Below are 17,347 nucleotides of genomic sequence, written 5' to 3'. Positions count from 1 at the left end.
AAGGTATGTGAATATGGTAAAAGAACTTTATAAGCTTGTATAAAAATAGGACAAATGAAGTCTGTGAAACTGTTTTAGGAGATGGGAGATGGAATGAGGTAAAGTGATAGGGTGAATTTGATAAGAATGATTGTGTGCATGTGTGAAAACATCACAGTGAAACACTTTTGGACAGCCACTATATGCTAATAAAAAGAAGTCTTCATCACTCAATCAACTTCACCCTGGCTAAATAACAGACATGCCAACATGACATTAAACTTTACTGCAGCAAGTAGAATCTAAGATGCCAGTGCCCAATCCTGGCATATTTTTGTGAAACCATGTGAACCAAAACCAATTCCCCATGGTGACACAAAAGCAGTAACTGTTCATTAAAGTCAACACCTCTGAGCAAATGACACTGGGTTTTAAGTAAAGTGGAGAATTTACATAGCTTAGTCCCATGGGATGCTCTACCTTCAAATACAAAATTGGAATAATAATTTCTATTTCAGGATATATTATTTGGTTAACAGTATTAATGATTGTTGCAATATTAAAGTGCTAGAATAAGTCCTGATCTCTTTGCTATGTTTTAAGTGTAGACCTGCCTTCTGGGGACATAAAGTCTTTTAAGACTTATACCTATGAATCCTCAGAAGCCAAGCATCATTACATATGTGAATACAAGCAGTTTACAAAGGTTCACCCCCTTCACTAGGATTATAACAATAAAATATCACATGTGAAAACTGGAGGTATAGCTCAAATGGGAATGTGCCTGCTATGAGCCAAAAAGCTGACTGAGAGGGCAAAGTCTAAGTTCCAACACCAGCACACACACACACACACACACACACACACACACACACACACACAAACACACAAACACACACACAAATAAAATAACGTGTGTGTTTATCTGTGGACAAATGATTTGAATGCTGATTACTGGAGTTCAGTGTATAGTGTTTTCCTCTTTCTTGTTTTGAATTTTTATGACCTAGATAATAATAATAAATGGATTGCATTTATTCATCCAATTCAACAAATATTTACTGATTTCTTTTTGTGTGATGGGCACTGTGTTAGGTGATTCAGAAATAGCAGCAAAGAGACAAAAACCATCATTCAGGACTTCACCTTCTAGAGAGGAGACAAAGACAAGAATAAAATATTTAAGTGAACAATTTTGTGTGGCATTCAAAGGGTTAGAAGGAAAATTAAACCAGAGAAGTCGGCTGGGATGTGCCAGGAGGAAATGCAGTTTTGTTTTGTTTTGTTTTGTTTTTGGCCAGTGTTGGGGCTTGAACTCAGGGCCTGACCACTGTCCCTGGCTTCTTTTTGCTCAAGGCTAGCACTCTACCACTTGAGCCACAGCGCCACTTCTGGCTTTTTCTATATATGTGGTGCTGAGGTATCGAACCCAGGGCTTCGTGCATGCTAGGCAATCACTTTACCACTAAGCCACATTCTCAGCTCCAGAAATGCAGTTTTAGATGGATGACCAAGGAAAGCCTCACTGAGGAGGTGACCTTTGAGTGGAATAAATCATGTGCACACATGAGCACGAGCCTGACTGACATGGGGTGGCAAATGCAAAGGGTCTGCAGCAGGAACTTGTCTGAATTCAAACCACCCCAAGGGACTAATGTGGCTACCGCAGGGCAAGCAGGCAGAACACAATAAATGCAAAATCAAAGCTGTCATGTTTGACTGTGTAAGAACTTTGGTGTTTTCTCGGAGGTGGGAAGTCATCAGAAGGATTTGAGCAGAGAAGCAACATGATTTGACTTGTTTTTAAGAGGATCTCTGGCTGCTTTGTTGGGAATAGACTGGAAGGGAAAGAGTAGAACCAGGAGACCTGGTAGGAGGCTGTATTGCAATGACCTGAGTATGAGATGACAGGGGGTGAGATTCTGGATGCATTTGAAAATAAAGCGGGTAGGATTTGCCATCAGATTGGGTGTGAGATATCAAAGAAAGGGTCAAAGATGAACCCTTTGGGCACTGCCTGAACAGAGATGTTATTAAATGAGATATAAGTAGCTTCAAGAGATGCAGATTGGAGGGGAAACAGTAGCTAGGTCTGAGGTATTGATTAAGCATCCAAATAAGATTGAGGTGGAAAGGTAGTTTGATAGTTGAGACTGTAATACAGAGTCCAGGCTAGATATCTAATTAAATAACAAAAGAATTACTACAACATTATCTTCTCTACATAGGGTTAATTGAGCCTAAAAGAGAAACAGAAAAGGGAAAAGGCTAAAATATGTATGTGCTGAGGGAGATATTTTAATTTTGGAAGATAGCCAGATAATTTTTCCTCTTTACATTAAAATTCAATTAAAAACCTTTACTGAGACACATCAGTGGGCTGGGATGTATCTTAGTGGTAGAGCACTTGCCTAACATGTACAAGGCCCTCGGTTCCATCCCCAGTACTACCAAAACAAAGGAGGGGGTGATAAATAATCATCAAAGCCCCACCATCCTGTGGAGTAAAATCACTTACCTCATGAGATAACTTCTGAGCATGAGGTGTGGCAGGAACGAGTTTCTTTTCTTTAAATTCTTGGAGGCAGTCATAAATCTGTTGAAAGGCAAGAATGGAGTTAAGGTTCTCAAAAGGAAAAAGGGATTAATCTCCTAAGCTTCTGGTCAAGCCATGGTCCAGGGCAGCTGTAGTTATTCAAGGCTCCATTGATGGAGGATATGCTTCCATATTCAATCTTGGGTGACTGTTAACAGAATCAAATTAGTTCTCATGGAAGTGGGTTGTTATAAAGCAAGGATCTTTCCAAGTACTTAACCTCTTCTGTGAAAGTATCTTTCTTAATACTTAAATAGTACTTAAATAGAACACAGTTATAGTAGTAGCACCTATTACTGCATAGTGTGTGAAATTGTAGCCAAATTTAAAAGGAAGAAACTGCCAGGATAAGAAAATGTTACGATGCCCAAACAGAACTACAGATGCTTTACTTTGTGATTTTTACAAGAGGAATGACCTTTTAAAAGCATTTTTATTTTTCCAGAGTTGGCCTCAAGGACAAAGGGTTGTACACAGCTAATAAGGGGCCACTCCTGTGGCTGCTTTGTTATCCTAGGGACCACTGGAAACAAAGAAGTGAAAGCAAAAAAGAAAGGAACAGTTGCTCTTTTCCACAAAAGTGAATTCTTTCTTAAGCAAAGAGGTATGTGAAGGTCTGCTCTGAGGATTGTCTTCTTAGAATTTTTTTCAGTGTTGAAATTTCTTGCCAAGGGACAAGTGACACCAATAGGTAATTCCTATGATTTCAATGTTTATCCCCACAAAATTCACATATTGAAATCCTTACCCTCCACTGATGTATTAGGAGGTGGGGACTTTGGGAGAGGATTAGGTCAGTGACAGGGAATGGAATTAGTGCTTATACACACCTGAGAGGGAGAGAGTCCCTAGTCCCTTTCACCATGTTAGGTCACAGGAAAAGACAGCCGACCTCTTATGAACAAAAACCCCCAGACGCCTTGACCTGATCTGCCCAGCCTCCAGATCTCTGAGAAATAAATGCTTGTTGATTATAAGCCACTCACTGTGTGGTGTATTTTACAGCAGTTTAACAGAATAAGACAGGTTTTTTTTGTTTGTTTGTTTTTGTTTTTGCCAGTCCTGGGCCACTGTCCCTGGCTTCTTTTTGCTCAAGGCTAGCACTCTGCCACTTGAGCCACAGTGCCACTTCTGGCCATTTTCTATATATGTAGGTGCTGGGGAATCAAACCCAGGGCTTCATGTATAGGAGGCAAGCACTCTTGCCACTAGGCCACATTCCCAGCATGTTTGTTTTTTTTGACCATCATAACAAGCCAGCTCCTCAGCTGGGGAGTACTCACCTTAAGCAGAGCCTGCAGCCACTGGGAGTGGAGGAGATCATATAAGAGACATACTCCATTCACATCACGGCTGTAGAAGAGACTCAGCTCTTGCAGAAGAAGCCTCAGGATACTGGAGAGGCCTAAAAGGAGAAAAAAGCAAAGATCAGGTGGCAGGCAGGGGTTAGCAAGAAAGGCAAGTGTGAGTATGAAAGGCAGCTCAGATTGCTGTGCATGCCAAGAGGGTCTCATGATGAGTGGAAATGATACTGGATTTCAGGCTAAAGATCTAGCTTCAAGCCAGCTCCATCCCTGATGCTAAGAATTTCAGAAAGCCATGTAACTATGTAAAGATGTTTTCTTGTAGAAAAAGTCAAGGATGCTTGCTTTCTTGTAGAGATCTGGCTAGCATTATACAAACGAGATGAAAATATACAGATGTAAGATATGATACAAATAATATGATAGTTTCCCCTTCCTCTGTATTACCAGCCTGTGGTTCATCCCTTTTTGGAAGTCCTCACTGAAAACTTTTTGTTGTTATTGTTGTTGGTCATAGGGTTTGAACTCACTGTCTCTGGAGCTACATCTTCACTTCTGGTTTTCTCGTGGTTAGTTGGAGATAAAAGTTTCACATACTTTTCCTGCCTGGACTTGCTTTGAACTGTGATCCTCAGATCTAAGCCTTCTGAGTAGCTAGGATTATAGGCCAGAGCCACCAGGGTCCAACTTACATTTTTTTTTTTTTGGCCAGTCCTGGGCCTTGGACTCAGGGCCTGAGCACTGTCCCTGGCTTCTTCCCGCTCAAGGCTAGCACTCTGCCACTTGAGCCACAGCGCCGCTTCTGGCCGTTTTCTGTATATGTGGTGCTGGGGAATCGAACCTAGGGCCTCGTGTATCCGAGGCAGGCACTCTTGCCACTAGGCTATATCCCCAGCCCCTCAACTTACATTTTTTTAAAACACAAATTTCAGTACTCTGAGTATAAGGGCTAAATAGATCTTAGCAAATAAAAATTCTATTTTATATTGATAACTTGAATGTGAACAAGTTTTATATAAAACATGGGATGGGGAGGGCTCTGAATCTACCATGTCAAATTTCTTTCCTCTCAGCCTTGAAAACTGCCTCATTAAGATACATTTATAAATGGCTTTGTTGAATGGCAACTCCTTTGAATAATTACTTAAAGATTATGAAAACATAACTTAAAAAAAGAAAATTGCTTTCAAAACTATCACTAGTAGCTATAATGGGGAAATCCAAAGCTGTAGAACAAGTCCTTTGAAGGGATCACAGTAAATCAATTAGGTTTTGCTCTGTATATCTGAGCACAAATTTAGAGTGAAATTATAAGGCCTTTCTAGACTAGGAAAGGAACCTTAATTATACATACCATTTTCAGGATTGGTTGCAGTAGAAAACTTCCTGTTCTTGTCAGGCAGATCTGCTTCTTTGTCCAAGTGTTTCATTCCCCAGCTTGAGCTTCCAACAGCCACTCAGAACTAGGAAGCAGACAATAGCACATAGCTTGCCCAACCACACTGGCCACAAAGCTCTTAGTACACAGAAATGAGTTTTTGTCAGTATCTATTAAACAAACGATCTACTGTGCCACACATTGGGACACACATCAACTAAAACATACTCTTCCTTGTGACATTTCCTCTCCAAACAAACTATCAGCAGCTGTGTGAAAGAGAGAACTATTTCATAGCCACTTTCCCATCTCCTGTTTTGTTTTGTTTTATTTTTAACAAATGATGCTGTATTTATTGGCCATCCATCTTTTGCCTTGTTGATCTTACCTGTCATTATGAGAAAGTTCTCCAGCCCAACTGCACACAGGGGCCGTATATTGCACCTTGTAGTCCTACATAGAAGATATAACTGACCATAATCACCTATTTGTCATTAGTAGACTCACTGAAGCCATATGCGGCAAGTTACTGCTGAGGCATCGGCTTAGAATTCAAAGGCAACATAATAATAATCTAATGTTTTCTATGTAGTCTTTATGCCTCAACCCCAAGATGTATCAGATTCAATGCTCATCTTTAATGACTGATTTGAAATGCTTATTTTTAGTGTTTGTTCTCTACATTGCTTCAGGTAGACTTAGTCCCCCAAAATAGAAGCCCAAGATAACAGTGGCTTAGCAAAGTGTGTACGGTTCGCATGGGAAGCTCTGAGGCAGAGACAGGAGGGCAGTCTAGCTTCATCAAGTCCTCAGGGGATAGGCTCCTTCCAGCTCACTGTTCTACCACACGGAGTGTGCTACACTTCTCCTCTTCCTGCTCCAACATGGTGGCTGGAGTTCAGGGGAGAGATTAAGCAACCAAGGACAAAGGGACATGCCCAGTGCTTTCCATAAAATTTTCCCCAAAGTTGCCCAACATTGAGGGGAGTCACTGCATGCTCTACAGACTCCTCAAATGTCTCACTAACTTTCATGACACTGGGAAAACAAAAATTCCTTCAATTATCTGAACCTAGAACCCAGCTTTCTCTCTATATTACTACAAATATTTTGCCAGTGTCAGTACACACTGATTTTAATGAAATGCTAGCAACATAATTAAGAAATGAACTTACTTCTTTTTGTACAAAACTTTACAAAGTTGTCTGCCAATTCAGAAAATCATGTCATTAACAGTAATGTTGCTTGTGGAGTTGAAGAGATCAGTTTAGATTTCAGCTTCAACCTAAACTTGGTATTGTTAGGCTTTCTTCCCCTTGCTCATCCACCCACTCACTGGGCCCCACTGAAACAGTCTTTCCGTGAGGGGCATGCTTTTTAAAGCTTATGAATTCGTTCAACACAACAGTTGCTGTGTGACTTTTCCTCCTCCTCCCTGGAAGAAAGCATTTCCATGATGGGGAGCTGAGAAATGAAATGGAGTACTTGCCAGACAAAAGTCAGAATGGACAGAGGGGAGGACAGACATTCCCTTAATCATTTTTTGCTTCAAGTAAATCTAGTAATTCCCTTCTATACAACTGTGATGTATTCCAAAAATTGCATTTTTCTAATCATCTTCAGGCTTCTATGACAAATTTACTACAGACTGAACTTTGTCATGCTCCTCCCCTTTGTATTTTGGAGCCTTACTCTCCAAAGTGATGGGATTTGGAGACTGCCCCTTTGGAGATAAGTAGGTTTAGGTGAGGTTATAAGGGCAGATCCTTCATGATGGCATTAGTGCCCTTAACAGAAAGCTTGTTCTCTCTGCGCCACATAAATTGTGAGGTCAGGAATTAAGCCCTCATAGGAACCAACTATGCCAACCTTTGGACCTGAGTTTCAGCTTCTAGACTTGAGAAAAAATAGGGTTCAAGTGTCTAAACTACCCAACCTATGGTATTTAAAAAAATAACCTTAGGTTAAGAAAAATTAATAGAAATTCCAGGAAAGTCATTTCTTCTTCCAGATAGTTGAAAACTAATACTTGCAATGCGTGTGCTTATAGCACTCATCATTTGTTTCATTTCTTACATCCATTAGCTTGCTCTGTGTCCATCTCCCTCATGTGTCAGGTCTGTAGTATGTGGTGGAACAGACTTTTGCTTGAATTGTTAATGCTGCAGCTCCACCTGAAAGAATGCTTGAATGATAGCAAGTGCTCATTTTTTTCCAGATGTTCCAGATGTTGCTAAGAAAAGGTCAGAAAAACAAGTAGCCAAAATATAAGGAGTTGATCTCGCCCACACAGAGTTGGAGAGCAGCTGGAACTTCCTCCTGTGGTGGAGAGTTCACCTCTCCAGGTCTGTGCCTTTCTCCCTGCCTGGTATACACAGACCATAACCCTACCATGCTTTAAAATCAGGAACTGAGGGGGATCTTCAAGAGATAATAAAACACAACCCTTACCTTTTCTAGATAAGAGGGGATTTAGTAGAGTTCAGCAGTAGAAAAATCAAAACATTCTACTCTGCTTACCTAGTTCTTAAAGGTGCTGGTATTTGGCAAAAAACTGTGAGGTTTTTCTTTTTATTAACTTATGCATCAACTTTCTTAGTAGAAACTTACCTGCTTCTGCAGTCTCAAGGATAGGAATTCTTGAGATTGCAAGTAAATAGTCACCAACATGCAATTCAAGGCTAATTAAATAACAAAAACAGTTTGCCAGTTCTTGACATTGACTTACAAGCTGCACTACGTTCTAGGCACTAGTCCTAAACATTACCTTCAGTATTTCTATTAGCTTTCAAAAATGTACTGATAACTATTCAATGTTTTAATCTGTTATGCTTGTTTTTCAGAATAATTCTTTAAAAAGACAAGTTCTGAAAAAAAAACGCACTTGAAAACTTAATGACAAGAAATGCTCTATACAAAAATGATTGGTGGGGTTGGGAATGTGGCTTAGTGGTAGAGTGCTTGCCTAGTATACATGAAGCCATGGGTTCGATTCCTCAGCACCACATGAACAGAAAAAGCCAGAAGTGGCATTGCAGCTCAAGAGATAGAGTACTAGCCTTGAGAGAAAAAAAAAACAAGAAAAGCTAGGGACAGTGTTCAGGCCCAGTCCAAGCCCCAGGACTGGCAAAATTGAAAAGAAAACAAAAAAAAAGGTTGGTTTCCTTAGAGTCACTGCTATTGGTTAGGACTAGAATGAATGTTGTTTTACTTGAGCCCATGACAATTCATTATTTCATACTTAAGAAATGGCTTCTCAGAGGAATCTGCTCTTTCAAAAATCATATAATTCTTTATGTAATCTGAGTTACTAGGAAACTCAACCAGGTAGATTAGATTACCCAGAATTCTATCTTTAGCTATTAAAAATGACAGATGTAGGAGATACCCTCTGAGAATTTTTGGGGGGCAGTCTCTTACCTCCAAGAGTATGAACATGCAATGTTGCTCCTATTCAGACGGAAGCCTGAGTAGCTATTAGTGACAAAGTCACCTCAGTGCTCTAGGTAAAACCTCTGCACATCCTCTTTGATTTAATCCACAGACCTAACCCTGCCTGATTACTCGAAATCCTCACCTGTCACAAATCATAAGCATTCCTGGCATCAAAATATCTAATATATACCATTCCCAAACTCCATCCTCTCACATGTTACCAGCACAATTAGCACTAAAAAAAACAGTATCTTTGTTGGCTATTTCAAAATAATGGGCCTTCCACAGATGATGACATTTTTAATGAAAGGGAAATTTGTGAAGGCACCTGGAGTAAATCAACTTCTCAATTTTTGTTTCCTCATGTTCTGGTGAAAAGTATCAGGCCAATAATGAGACCCATCAAAAATAGATTGTTCTGATCCATCCTATCAAGTGTCTCTTCTGAACTTAACAAATACCTCATTCTTCTACCTCAGGATGTAGTAGCTAGTCAGATCTGTCAGTACTGGGGTGGCAGGGGGAGAGACTGATTCTAGATCTCACAGAAAGAACAGAAGAAAGAGCACTGCTGAGCAAGACAAAAGACCAAGCTGCATTCAGCATTATATAGCCATTCATCCAAAATTAAAGATTCTTCTTCATCTCCCAAACTATAGAGGAAAAACAGAAACTTGGAAACTTAACACATTTGTTAGTGCCTCAGCAGACTATTTTATCAAAAGCATTTTCTTTAAATAGATTTTTTTTTCAGTCCTGGGGCTTGAACTCAGGGCCTGAGCACTGTCCCTGGCTTCTTTTTGCTTAAGGCTAGCACTCTACCACTTGAGCCACAGCGCCACTTCTGGCCTTCTCTATATACGTGGTGCTGAGGATTTGAACCCAGGGCTTCATGCATACGAGGCAAGCACTCTTACCACTAGGCCATATTTCCAGCCCTTTAAATGGATTTTTTTATGTTTAACTCATTTTTTTTTGAGAACTTCCAGTGTAGAACCCAGACACAAAATGGCCCCTCTGTGGTAGCAATAGGTGGAAGGAGCATTGGAACTAGAATGGAAACATTCACACTGAAGTCCCAGCTCTGGAAACAGGTAAACCACAGGTACTCCTTGTTGCAAAACAGGGACAAACAATGTCAATTCCTGCCTCCCAGGGCTGCTGTGATTATTCTCCGTGAATGTGAAAGGGGTTCATATTTGTTGTATGAATGCTCATCATTTCTATTTATAACCTGGCCTGGAGGAGATTCCGTTTTCTAGCAAGAAAAGTGAAAGTTTATCATTTTAATATGCTATCCAAAAAGCATAACTATAGCCTAGACTCTAAAGTAATTGATTTAATCCAAGGCTGCAATAAAATGATGGATTGCAACATGTTTTTCTTAGAATGGAGACAGACTACCCTCAGTTGAGAATTTCTCGGTAGGGTCACTTGTCTCAAGCAGTCCAAGTTTGTCCATTTCCACAAAATATTCGTCTGTCTTATGGAAGTAAACGTTAAATGAATTTGCCGCTATAGCCAATGATAGCTATTTGTACTTGTACAGAAAAACAAAACAATCCCTGATGGAAATGCAAAGTGCATAATCTAGACAGCTTTTTGACACTTGGTTCCTTTGCAAATGGAGCAGGCACCTCTGGCAGAAGGCAGTGGCAAGGTGGAAAAGCTCCTGGAGGAAACTTACAACTGTGAGGTGATCATCTAATGTTTCCAACCAGAGAAAAACATAACAAAAACACTAATAATTATCAAATACACTTTTTATAATAAGTTTTTCTTTAATCCTCTTCTCCTTGGGTTATTAGGATCAGAATTAACTCCTTTGCCAGCAAAGATGATTCATGTTTATATTAAAAAGAGAGATCATTTTAGTCTTCTGAGGGCAAAGAAGTAAGTCTCACAATGTTGGCGAAAGGAACTCGTTGAGCCTGGGTCTCCTTTAATTTTTTTAAGACTGCCCTACATCATTTCTTCCAAAATCATGAAGCCACCTCATAAAGATGAATGTCATTTATTATGAAAATTGCTGTTACATTACAGCCAACATTCCAAAACAATATTTTTAACAAACATCTGTCTTGATTAGAAAGTAGAGCAGGAACCATGATCATTGGTCAGAAGCCATTAACATCTGCTGAGTGACTTCACCTAATCAGGACATCATGTCCGCTCACCATGGTATGTGCGGGGTGAGATGATGAAGAGCACCTATGTTATCCAAAACAGCTACTAGTGTCACTAGTACAGTGTATACCAACAACCTACAATAGAACATTAGAAAAAAAAACACACAACAAACCACCAAAATGTTGAAGTGCCACAATACTTTTGAGATGGGAAAAGCCAAAGCTTGTTTCCTCTTTCTTCCCATCTGTGATTCAGTGCGAGGTATAGGGAAGAACCACACGCAGGCTGGGGAATCCTGCAGTTCTTTCCTTGGTATTCCACACAACAGCTTCCTTGTAGAAGCGTGTCAGACTTTCAGTCCCAGGCATTGGAATCCAGTGTTGCACACGGACAAGGGAGGTTCCACAATGGCTGCGTGGGCATTTGAATTCCAGTGTATTGACTCGCTACCCTACTGGGGACACCAAAAAAAAAAATTCCTGTGTTCATTTTAATCAGGTGGCAGAATACTGCTATCTGGGTGCACTCTGTGTTTGGGGTTAGAGTGTGGTAGTCTCTGCAAAGAACCGTTTCCATCGTGAATATTCTAGTGTAAAAGCTTAGAAAAAGTTAAAACTGCAGGTAAAAAAGTTATTTTCCCATCCGCAGCACAGAAGCATGCTGTACACATGACTGGAAAGGGCCTATGAGGTGTGGTGTGGCTACTGTAGTTTCAGCCTGCTTTTTGCCAAGGGATCTGGGGGAGGTGCAGATGGATTCAGGCAAACCAGAAATTCAAAAATGTTCACCAACTTCTTTAATGTAAGAAGCTGACTGTTCTGGGAATTATTCTTACAATATCATGTGGCTGACATGCCCTTTTCCCTATTTTCCAAATGGTAGATGTATGAAACTTTGGAAATTAACACAGGCCAAAGACTGATCTAATTAGATTTCATTCTCTCTTAAAACTATAGTCTCTGTCTCCCCCCTGGGTGCAGGGCTCTAATTATGAGTAAGGCTCAGAAATAATGACCAAATAATACAAAATCCTTTCCAATTTCAACACTGTTCTTTTTTATCACTGCAAGAAGATTCCAGATGGTGCTATAATGCTTGGTGGTGGATAATCCAGTTTGCAAGCTGTTATGCAGTTTAGTTAAGCTTCTCACGCTGAATCTGGTAGTAACATGCCTGAAAGAGTTCAAAACAAGTTCAATTTTAGTTTTAAAGAAATTACATAAATAGAGCAACACACTTGGGACTAAAGAAAGAAAACGCCTTCATACTGAGTGAGAGTCCAACAAATTCAGTTGCTTACACCTTTCCCTATTTCCTTCAAGTCCCTCATGCAATGGATATTTTTAGTAATTAGTGAGAAAAGAGTTTGCATATCTTCTCTCTAACTCTAAAACAAAGAAAAAAACCTATTTTCTTCATCAAGTAAAACTGCTACGAGATTTTCTGGCGACCAGGCATCTAGAGCATGTTGGTCATGTATGGTCACCAGAGCAAGTACAATCAGAAGCACTTGATATGTTTAAAGGTCTAGAGATTGAACATCACTGCAACCCAGACTATCAGAACTTCTGCCTTAAGAAGCACTTCAGTGTTTGTGAAAGTGTTCAGGTTTGGGAATTAAAAGGAACATCACATCCAGATGAGCAATGTTTCCCTTTTTTTTTTTTTTAAATTCCTTAGGATAAATTCTCAGGACTAGGATTACTGATCAAACCTTGCTAACATTTTTGCTTCTGTGGATACGTATGTTAATAACAATCTAGAGGAATTGCTGTATTGCAGTAGCAAAGTGACTCCTATTTACTCCATTATTTTAACCTGTGAATTGTGACTTTACTCAAAATCTGCCAGCATGTGGTATAATTTGGAAACATTTTTGCTAAACTGAGCAGACACAAAGTGGTATTGTTTAAATCTTCAACACTATTTTGAGTCAGTCAGATTGAGCATTTTTCTATGTGCAAATTTACTGATTCAGTTTTTTCTTTTTGATCTGTTTAGAGATCAAAAGTAATGTAAGTAATTTGTGGCCAATATTCACCCTGGCTTTCTCTTTCTCAGTTTAATAAAAAAGTTAATGTTGTTTGGTTTAAAAGTTTAAAAGGTCAACTCAAGTCAAAAATCTAACATTCATTTTTAATTTTTCATCATTTTACTTATCTTTTCTCTATAAACTCCAAATAAAATTCACTGTTTAACCTTTCTTCCAAAACTGTAATAAACTATCTAATATGTACTTACCATTTATGTTTTATCTTTTCCATTTTGGGTTTCCATTTTTAAAAATTTTCATGCGAACTTTTTAGAACAGCACTGTTCCTGTTTAGGGGTTATTCTATTTAGGTATTGTCTATTCAGTTGCAACATACTATTTCATCTTAATTATTTTAATTTTATAATGTTTTACTAACTGCAGAGTGGGTCTACTTTCCCAATTTTTTTTTTTGGGGGGGGGGGAGGGCAGTCCTGGGGCTTGAACTCAGGTCTAAGGCACTGTCCCTGAGCTTCTTTTGCTCAAGGCTAGCACTCTACCTCTTGAGCCACAGCACCACTTCTGGCTTTTTCTGTTTATGTGGTGCTGAGGAATCGAACCCAGGGCTTCATGTATGCTAGGCAAGCACTCCACCACTAAGCCACACCCATAGCCCCTCTCCCTCCTTTTTTAAGGGTGTTTTTTTTTTTCTTTTGCTAGTTTCTATTTGCTGTCCTTCCAGTAAACCTTAGTATTATTCTACTAAATTCCAAGAAGAAAAAAAACAACAAGGTGGGGAAATTACAATACTTCTAACAATCCCTAGAGTACATCCAGGTCAGAGAACTTTATTGTAACATATTGGATATAGTAGATACAAGGGAATAATAAAAATAGACCAATGTAGCTTGCTGTGGTGGTGCATGCAGCACCCTGGAGGCTGAGGCAGGGGGACTTCGAGTTCCAGGTCAGTCTAAGCTACATAGAGAGAGCCTATTCAAATTCATTATTTGCATACTGTCTTCTGTTTCTTACTTTAGTTCCATGAAAAAGTTCTGTTCGATACTTTCTGTATCTGTAAGAATTCTGATTTTTTTTTTTTTTAGGTCGGAGACTAGAACTTGAACTCAGTTCCTGATGCTTTCACTCAATGGCTAGCACTTTACCATCTGAGCCATGCCTCCAACCCTTATTGTCTCTAGTTTTCTAGAGTTATAAATGTCTTTGCAACAATTTGAATGATTAATTCGCAGAGACATTAAGTAGTTAATAATTTGCTTTCTTATTCTGAAGAATAACTGCCTTATCCGATTTAACCTATTACCATACTTTTAAATATCAAAAACTAATGTCTGCATTCAATTTTCCTATAAAGTAGAAAATGGCTGGGTGCCGGTGGCTCACACCTGTAATTCCAGCTACTCAGAAGGCTGAGATCTAAGGATCTCAGTTTGAACTCAGCCCAGGAAAGAATATCTGTGAGACTCTTATCTCTGCTAAACTGCCAAAAAAGCTGAAAGTAGAGCTGTGGCTCAAGTGATAGTGTTGTCCTTAAGCAAAAAAGCTCAGGGACAGCACCTAAGCCCAGATTTCAAGCCCTAAGACTGGCACAAAAAGAAGAAAAAAGGAGGGAAGTGATGAATGGAAGACTTACAATATAGTAAATGAAGGACAGCTTACAAGATAAAAATTATTATTGAATAATACTGACACTTACCTTCAAGGTGGTAAACATTATACCCTGTTCCCCATGCTGAAGATAGGGGTCCATCAGGTCCTCAATGAGGTGCACTTCAGAGCCTAAATTTCTAATCCTGCCCCAAAGAGAAAGAGATGTTAAGTTATTTCCATTTACAAGTCTTTTCTCTTTAAAAACCAATGAATGGGAGGAAAAAGAAAAGTGAAATAAGAAGGTAGTGCCTAGTACAGTGAGTTAACAGAAGTAAATTTTTATTCTCTATCGGGAGAGCATACACCTGTCATCAGTTCAGAAGAACCCAACAGCAGACGCATTACAATAAGGACTCAGTAGTAGGAAAGTCAGAAAATGTTGGCTACCTGGCCCGTAGCACCACATATAAGAAAACAGGGAAAAGGTCATCCATGGACCACAGGAAGTCTTCCTGGAGTGATGCCAGCACGTTCTGAGAGATCTCTTCAAAAGTCTGCTGGATGACTTTAAGTTTGTCTGATGGGGTAAAGGTTGTGCTGTTGTGAAAAATAAAATCACACAAAAAGAGACAGTCCATAAATTTCTTAAAGCTTGGTCTTAAGTTTTTGACAATATATCCTCCTGAGTCTCACATGCCTCAAACTGGCCCTCTGAGTCATGAAAGGGATGACCTTGGGGCAGGCCTCCAAGTGACAAGTGTTCATACAAGGAGTTTATAAATCAAGTGTTATTTCTTTCTACCTACATGCAATCTTCTTTTCTTATACGTTCTTTTCTTTAACCAAGTGGAAAGTGAGTTCAGGGAATTTCTACTTGGCTAAAGATGTGAGCATATTCATGAATTCCTGGAGTAGATGCCCACTACTTTTGAATATGCAGAGCATTTCAGAGTAAAAGAAGAGACGTCCTGATCTCTGGACTGGTTTAGCAATGTTTGGGAGTGGATGGGGGCACTGAAGGAAAAAAAAAAAAGAGTCTATCAACATCCTTATGGACTAAACATTCCTTTTATTTGTGAGTTTTCAACAACTCAGACATTACCTGATCTGCTGCAGACATTCTACTGCTGAAGCAAAACAAGCGTCTTTTGTAGTTGGCAAAACCTACGAGAGAGAGAGAGAGAGAGAGACACTAAAGGTCAAAGAGGGGGAATACCTTTTGCAACAATAAAAAGGAATAACAGGTGCTGAGTGCAGCTCTCTGGTGAGTAACTGATGCTAACACAAGTCTGAGTACAGTCCTACCAAAGTAAAATGATTTTTTTCCCAAGTGGTTCATAGAACTTTATGAAAAAAAATTGATGTGTTTATAATTTTCTCTCCCAGAGCATCTTATAATGTTTAAGTTTCAATCCTACTGCTGACCTACAGAACTTCCTCTTATGTTTTCAAATTAAGTGTCTATTTGCAATTCTCAAACTGGATTCTGTCTTGCAGTCCTGGCTGGACTTAAAACTCATGATCTTCTACTCCCATGTCCTAAGACAGGAGTATATGCTCCTTCCACCATAACCCAGCTTCAGCGTTAAGTCCCTCCCCTTGGCTTAAAACTCAGCATGCCCTGTCTGTTGTAGTGCAGATGCTTCATATACCTTTATTTCAGACTCTCCACTGGGGACCCAAGAGCAAGGGATGTAGACAAAATATGTGAGGAAGGATTTTTTTCTATCTTGAATACTTCATAGCAAAGGAAAAGGAGCATACTTAAGAAAACAAAAATTTAGTATACCTTTTTACTCTCTCCAAGGATTGACAAGGTCACTGGCCAAAATTTCCTGTAATAAAATCCATAAGTGGTTAATATAAGTTGTTACTATTGAAGATATATGTTCATTAAAAAGCTGACAGCTACATTGGTCTCTCTGTTCTCTTCATAAATGGTAATTTAAAAGTATGTGAAATATCTCAGAGAGATGTGATTAAATACTAATGATACTGGCCAAGTTCTTTCATTCAGTTTTATCTCATTTTTACTATTAAATTACTTCACTGAAAAAGTTACTTTTCAACTAAGGCTTATTCATTTGTTTGAGAGCACAAACACATAATTATAGGGGATCAGCTTTTTCACTTCACTCTTTAGAAAAAATAGTAAGTATTGCCCTGGAGCAAGAAATAATACCTTAGGACAGAAGGAGTACCTGTAGCCTCTAGAATCAACTGTTAATAGGGAAGGAAGAAAGAGAAAAAGCACAGTAGCAAAGTTGAACACAATTAATTTTTATAAGGAAGATGTATATAAGTATTTTGATTTAAATGATTACAAAATATCAAGGAAGACAAGTCTTTTAACTAATTTATTTTTTTTTGCTGGTCCTGGGCTTGAACTCAGGGCCTGGGCTCTGTCCTTGAGCCTCTTCATGCCTTGAGGCTAGTGCTCTACCACTTAAGCCCCAGTGCCACTTCTTGTTTTGGGGTGGTAAACTGGAGATAAGAGTCTTACAGGGACTTTTCTGCCCTGGCTTCAAACCACAATCCTCACGTCTCAGCCTCCTTAGTAGTTAGGATTACAGGCATGAGCCACCTGCACCTGGAATCATTTAACTTTTATAAGTGACAACATAATAAAAATATTCAAAAGAAGCAGCAGCTTCATACTCCTCTCCAAACATTCTCAGAAATGACAATATCACTATTTTGAAATAGCAAATCTGTGTAAATAAACAAATAAATTACAAACCATATGAATATCAAAGGCCCAATATTTTATAAAGTACTTTATAATGCTGATAGATTTGTTTTGATTCTTTTTTCTTTTGGGCCTCGTGCTCTTGTTTAGCCTTTTCTATTCAAGATTGGTAATCTACCACCTGAGCCACTCCTCCACTTCCCTCCTGAGTGGGTAGCTAGGAGCTGTAGGTCTGAGTACCTGGCCTCTCATA

General features: G+C 39.2%; 2 protein-coding genes across 5 annotated transcripts in view; both read right to left on the bottom strand.

Annotated features, from left to right (window-relative positions):
• Positions 1-5,309, bottom strand: part of Mpp4 (MAGUK p55 scaffold protein 4) — a 30,133-nt gene extending 24,824 nt beyond the window's left edge. The window contains exons 1-3 of the mRNA XM_048344960.1: positions 5,234-5,309; positions 3,859-3,980; positions 2,498-2,575 (exon numbers count right to left, since the gene is read on the bottom strand). Of these exons, the coding sequence (XP_048200917.1) occupies positions 2,498-2,575; positions 3,859-3,980; positions 5,234-5,309 (276 nt within the window). The remainder of the gene's footprint in view (positions 1-2,497; positions 2,576-3,858; positions 3,981-5,233) is intronic.
• Positions 5,310-10,690: 5,381 nt separating this feature from the next.
• Als2 (alsin Rho guanine nucleotide exchange factor ALS2) overlaps positions 10,691-17,347 on the bottom strand; it is a 78,477-nt gene continuing 71,820 nt past the window's right edge. For all 4 annotated transcript variants that reach the window (XM_048344952.1, XM_048344953.1, XM_048344954.1 and 1 more), the window contains 5 exons: positions 16,195-16,240; positions 15,508-15,569; positions 14,853-15,002; positions 14,512-14,608; positions 10,691-11,995 (listed from right to left, as the gene is read on the bottom strand). In XM_048344952.1, coding sequence (XP_048200909.1) covers positions 11,957-11,995; positions 14,512-14,608; positions 14,853-15,002; positions 15,508-15,569; positions 16,195-16,240 — 394 coding nt within the window. In that variant the 3' untranslated portion in view covers positions 10,691-11,956. The remainder of the gene's footprint in view (positions 11,996-14,511; positions 14,609-14,852; positions 15,003-15,507; positions 15,570-16,194; positions 16,241-17,347) is intronic.

Source organism: Perognathus longimembris, chromosome 4 (assembly GCF_023159225.1).
Source record: "Perognathus longimembris pacificus isolate PPM17 chromosome 4, ASM2315922v1, whole genome shotgun sequence".
NCBI classification, from domain to species: Eukaryota; Metazoa; Chordata; class Mammalia; order Rodentia; family Heteromyidae; genus Perognathus; species Perognathus longimembris.
This window is presented reverse-complemented; position numbering and strand designations above follow the sequence as displayed.